This window comes from Etheostoma cragini, chromosome 8 (assembly GCF_013103735.1).
Source record: "Etheostoma cragini isolate CJK2018 chromosome 8, CSU_Ecrag_1.0, whole genome shotgun sequence".
Lineage (NCBI taxonomy): Eukaryota > Metazoa > Chordata > Actinopteri > Perciformes > Percidae > Etheostoma > Etheostoma cragini.
The window spans coordinates 2,584,398-2,588,730 of NC_048414.1; the positions used below are offsets into that span (position 1 = coordinate 2,584,398).

At 40.6% G+C, this 4,333-nt stretch overlaps 1 protein-coding gene across 1 annotated transcript in view; it reads right to left on the bottom strand.

The window, feature by feature from the left end:
* deaf1 (DEAF1 transcription factor) overlaps window positions 1–4,333 on the bottom strand; it is a 13,013-nt gene that overhangs the window by 3,700 nt on the left and 4,980 nt on the right. The window contains exons 6-9 of the mRNA XM_034879026.1: window positions 4,203–4,268; window positions 3,614–3,658; window positions 3,359–3,482; window positions 2,459–2,608 (exon numbers count right to left, since the gene is read on the bottom strand). Of these exons, the coding sequence (XP_034734917.1) occupies window positions 2,459–2,608; window positions 3,359–3,482; window positions 3,614–3,658; window positions 4,203–4,268 (385 nt within the window). The remainder of the gene's footprint in view (window positions 1–2,458; window positions 2,609–3,358; window positions 3,483–3,613; window positions 3,659–4,202; window positions 4,269–4,333) is intronic.

Below are 4,333 nucleotides of genomic sequence, written 5' to 3' on the forward strand. Positions count from 1 at the left end.
TCAGTTGTGTTGTGGCTGCGTGGCGTTTCTGTTGTGCGTCGGTTGCATGGCGGCTGCGTGGCGTTTCTGTTGTGCGTCGGTTGCATGGCGGCTGCGTGGCGTTTCTGTTGTGTGTCAGTTGTGTTGTGGCTGCGTGGCGTTTCTGTTGTGTGTCAGTTGTGTTGTGGCTGCGTGGCGTTTCTGTTGTGCGTTGGTTGTATGGTGGCTGCGTGGCGTTTCTGTTGTGCGTTGGTTGTATGGCGGCTGCGTGGCGTTTTCTACGTCTTTGCACACCAGGATCGTGTCTGATGGATCTATTTATCTATCTATCTATCTATCTATCTATCTATCAGCTAAATGACATGTATTGTAATATAATGTACTTTATTCTGGAACTTTTTTGTGAACTCTTCCAAAATTGAATATCTGAAAAAGACACATGTTTCTATAAATGGGATTTTCATGATAATACATATGGAACTATTATGCCAGGCAAAAAAAAAAAAAAAAGAAATGATGTATTATAGTCTAATTCTAATGGCTAAACTGTGAATCTGTAAAATATGATTTACAGGTTCTAAACACTATTTTTTCTAAAAAAATGCAGTGTTTAATTTTAAGAAAACTTTGATAAATGTAAAATTCAAACAAGCCTTAAATGTTATAAAAACTTCCTAAACAAACATTTCAAGTGTCCTGAGGTTTACATCAGTCCTCCAGATGATCGTTGTAGAACTAAGGTACGTAGAATCAAACCGAACAGGTGGTCTGAGCAGATCTAGGTCGCAGTGTCTTTGTGTCCTCTATATATTCATCCCTGACCTAGAGTACATACGCAGTATATTCCTGTGGCGGTGGAGTCAGACAGCTCGGAGCTCCTCTGAGAGCAAACAAATCCAAAAATAGCTGGACATCAATCTCAGACCCCGAGATGTTCGGGGTAAACAGTGTTCTCAAAGCAGATAAAGCTCATCCAGAGAGAAATTTCCCTTTTACTAGACTCTCTACTTTCCTACTACTCTGCTGACATGTGTTCCCAGTACACAAGTACACATTTGAGATATTTGTACTAGAGCCCTAATGATTATTTGATTATTTGAAAATCTGATATGCCGATATATCGGGCGATATTTTGTATATTTTTAAAAGAAATCCAGAAATGCGTTACAAAACATAAACAGATTTCCCTAACATTAGTTATTTGTAGTTATTAATGAGTTCTCACTAAAACAATAAGATTATAATTTGTTTTATTGTCACAACAGAACATCAAAATATATTAAAGTTCTGATAAATAAAACTTGAAGTTCTTTGAACAAAAACGCATTAACAAAACAAAAAAAAATCAGTGTTGCCAACTGGGACGTTGTAGATCGCCCTCTGGTGGAGAGGCTGCAACTGCAACGCTCATTATTTTTTAAATATTCATTCATCAGAACAATTTATTTTTCATTATAAATGATTCTGATAAATGAATCTCTTTTTTTCTCTCTTTCTTTCTTTTTTTTGTTCTTTTTTTTTAAATCGGCCATTATAAATTCCGATACCGATATATCAGGAAGTGCCTAATATCGGCCCGCTGATATATCGGTCAGGCTCTAATATGTAGTGTAACCAGAATCCCAATCAGGATATTTTACTGATGCCCTCAGGGAAATTTTTTAGGTATAGTTGGTCACAATCAAATTTAAGAAGTTCGAGAGGGGAGCACTAATAGTAAGGCACTTGTTTTGGTGGAGCACATGCACGTTCAAAAGTTGTTTTAGTCGTGCAACAGAAAACTCAGATTGTACAGATAGTCTAGCTAGCTGTCTGGATTTACCCTGCAGAGACCTGAGGACCAGGTCACCATAGTCCTCAATTATGTCTTTTCCACCAAGGCGGTTCTGGTTCGGAGTCAGTGCCAAATATTGAACCGGTTCTTGGGTTTTCCACACAAATAAACCTGGCTCTGGGCCAAGAAAACAGGTCCAACTCAGCACCAACTCAGCGCTGGTCTAGAGATAAGAACCGGTTCCGTCAGGTGCTGGGAGGGGGGGGGGGGGGGGGTTATCATGACGTTCGAAAACAAAAACTTCTGGCGGCCCTTTTTAAAACCCCGGTCAGCTGTTAACCATAGAGAGCTGTTAATGTTAGCTTCGGACATGGATGGGAAACCAGAACCACCGTGGTCTGTGGAGGAAACCACCGGTCTGCTGGCTCTCAGGCTGGGGAGGACTCCAGCTGGTTCTTAGATAACTGGCGAGTAGAACCAGCACCAAACTGGCAACAGCACCAGAACCAGAACCAGCACCTGGTTGGCCCGGGTGGAAAAGACACAACAGATCCACCAGAGGTTAGAATGCCAACACACACACAAGAAAACACAAAGCAGAAGGTTATGGGCCTCAGGTATAATTTCCGGCGGCACCGGAAGAATCCCAGAAGTGGACCGGGGATCTAGTCTAGACTACAGATGATGAGACAGTGTGAATGGTACCTTCTGTGCTGGCGAACACCTCGCTCTGCGCCGAGCCCTCTGAGATGATGGCAGCAGCGGCGGCGGCGGCGGCGGTGGCGTCGCTCGCCGGAGTGCGGTCAAAGGTCAAGGTGCCAGAGGTGGTGAACTGTCCTGACGGGGACACCGTGACTGTTGGCGGAGGACAGATTTGTCAGACATTTGAAAAGTCATTCATTTTTCATATCATTTATATTATTTCATGTATGATTTAATTCACCGGAGCTTCACAGAATGAGTGTTGGGGAAATTGTAAAGGTGTCAGAAGTCATGAAATGTCTAATCTGATTCGTGAAATAATTTGACATAAACCAGCAAAAATCACAATCACAGTTTACCTGCCAACAGCAGCTTTAGTGAAACAGACAAGCTCACAGACAGTCTTGTTTAATCCATATTCATGTATATACAGTTTAAAAAGTCTAAACACATATATAGTGGGATATAGAGCCCGACCGATTTATCAGCGCGCTAATATTGGGCATTTCCGAATCATTTACAATGACAAATAAAGGATTCTGATAAATTAATATTTAAAAAATAAAAACGAACTGTCAACCATGTTATGAGTGTTGGCATTGCATAGTTTGTCCACCAGAGGGCGCTCTACAACGTCCCTGTTGGCAACACTGATTTTTTTTTTACGTGTTTTTTTCAAAGGACTTTTAGTTTCATATCTTAAATTATTATTTTTATAAATTTCATTTATCAAAACTTTAATATATGTTGATGTTTCTCTGTTCTGTTGTGACAATAGGGTAAAAATGTGCAGAGTCAGTGAGGATTGATACATATAATAATATAATAAAATAAAAGCGTATTTGTTTTATGAGATGCGCATTGACAGACGTCGAAAAAAGCTTCTAAAATACATCGCCGTACATGTGGTCCCCGGGGTCAGCGTGATGTTTTTGGTAGCAGAAAGTTCTTTTTTGGGGGAGATAACGGAAGGCTCGTTGTCCTTCTTGCGTCTCTTATACGGGACAAAGAGGCGGACTGGACCAGTCTGAAGGAGACAGAGAGGAGACAACGTGATTAGAGATCTGACCAGAGCTTTGATATGAACTCTCAGTACATTTTAGTCTGTAAGATATGATGAGGTCAAAGGGACAGGGGGAAAACCTAAATTAAATTTACCATACTGATGTTTTCTGCTTCCAGAGTCTCGCCATCCTTGGCACACTGAAGAGAGAGAAGCACAGAATCAGTTAATTTAGCAATTAACCCTTTACTTTATCAGATGAACAAAATGACAGTAAACATGTATTATTAGATAACTATTAGATAACATACATACATATACATATTTTATATAACATTTTGTTTCCAAAGTGACTCTTCAACCTTGTTCTTCAGAAGAAAATGATATAATGTGTCCCCTCAGATCTTTCCTGTAATGTCCTGTGACTGAGTGCAAGAAGGAAAATAAAACATTTGATCATCAGATGCACCTCCAGTTACCCAAAAACCTGGGTTATAATAATGAGAAATGATCTCCACCAACTTTTACCGTCCAAACTGGGAAGAAAACCATCCAATCTGGAGCAGATAATATTTGGATATTCAGCTGGAGGATCATATACATATCATCAAGAGTCTCCCTGATAACTAACTAACTAACTAACTAACTAACTTAGATATTATATTTATTATTATTTATTACTAACATATTTCAACACTGAATGAACTTACTGATCAAGGACCAGGACCAGCCCTGCTAACTCACCCCTGACAGGTCATCACAGCAGGCTGCACAGGTACAGGAAGCAGCGTGGGGATTCAGGATACGCTCCTACACACACACACACACACACACACGCATGCACGCACGCACACACACGCACGCGCACGCACACA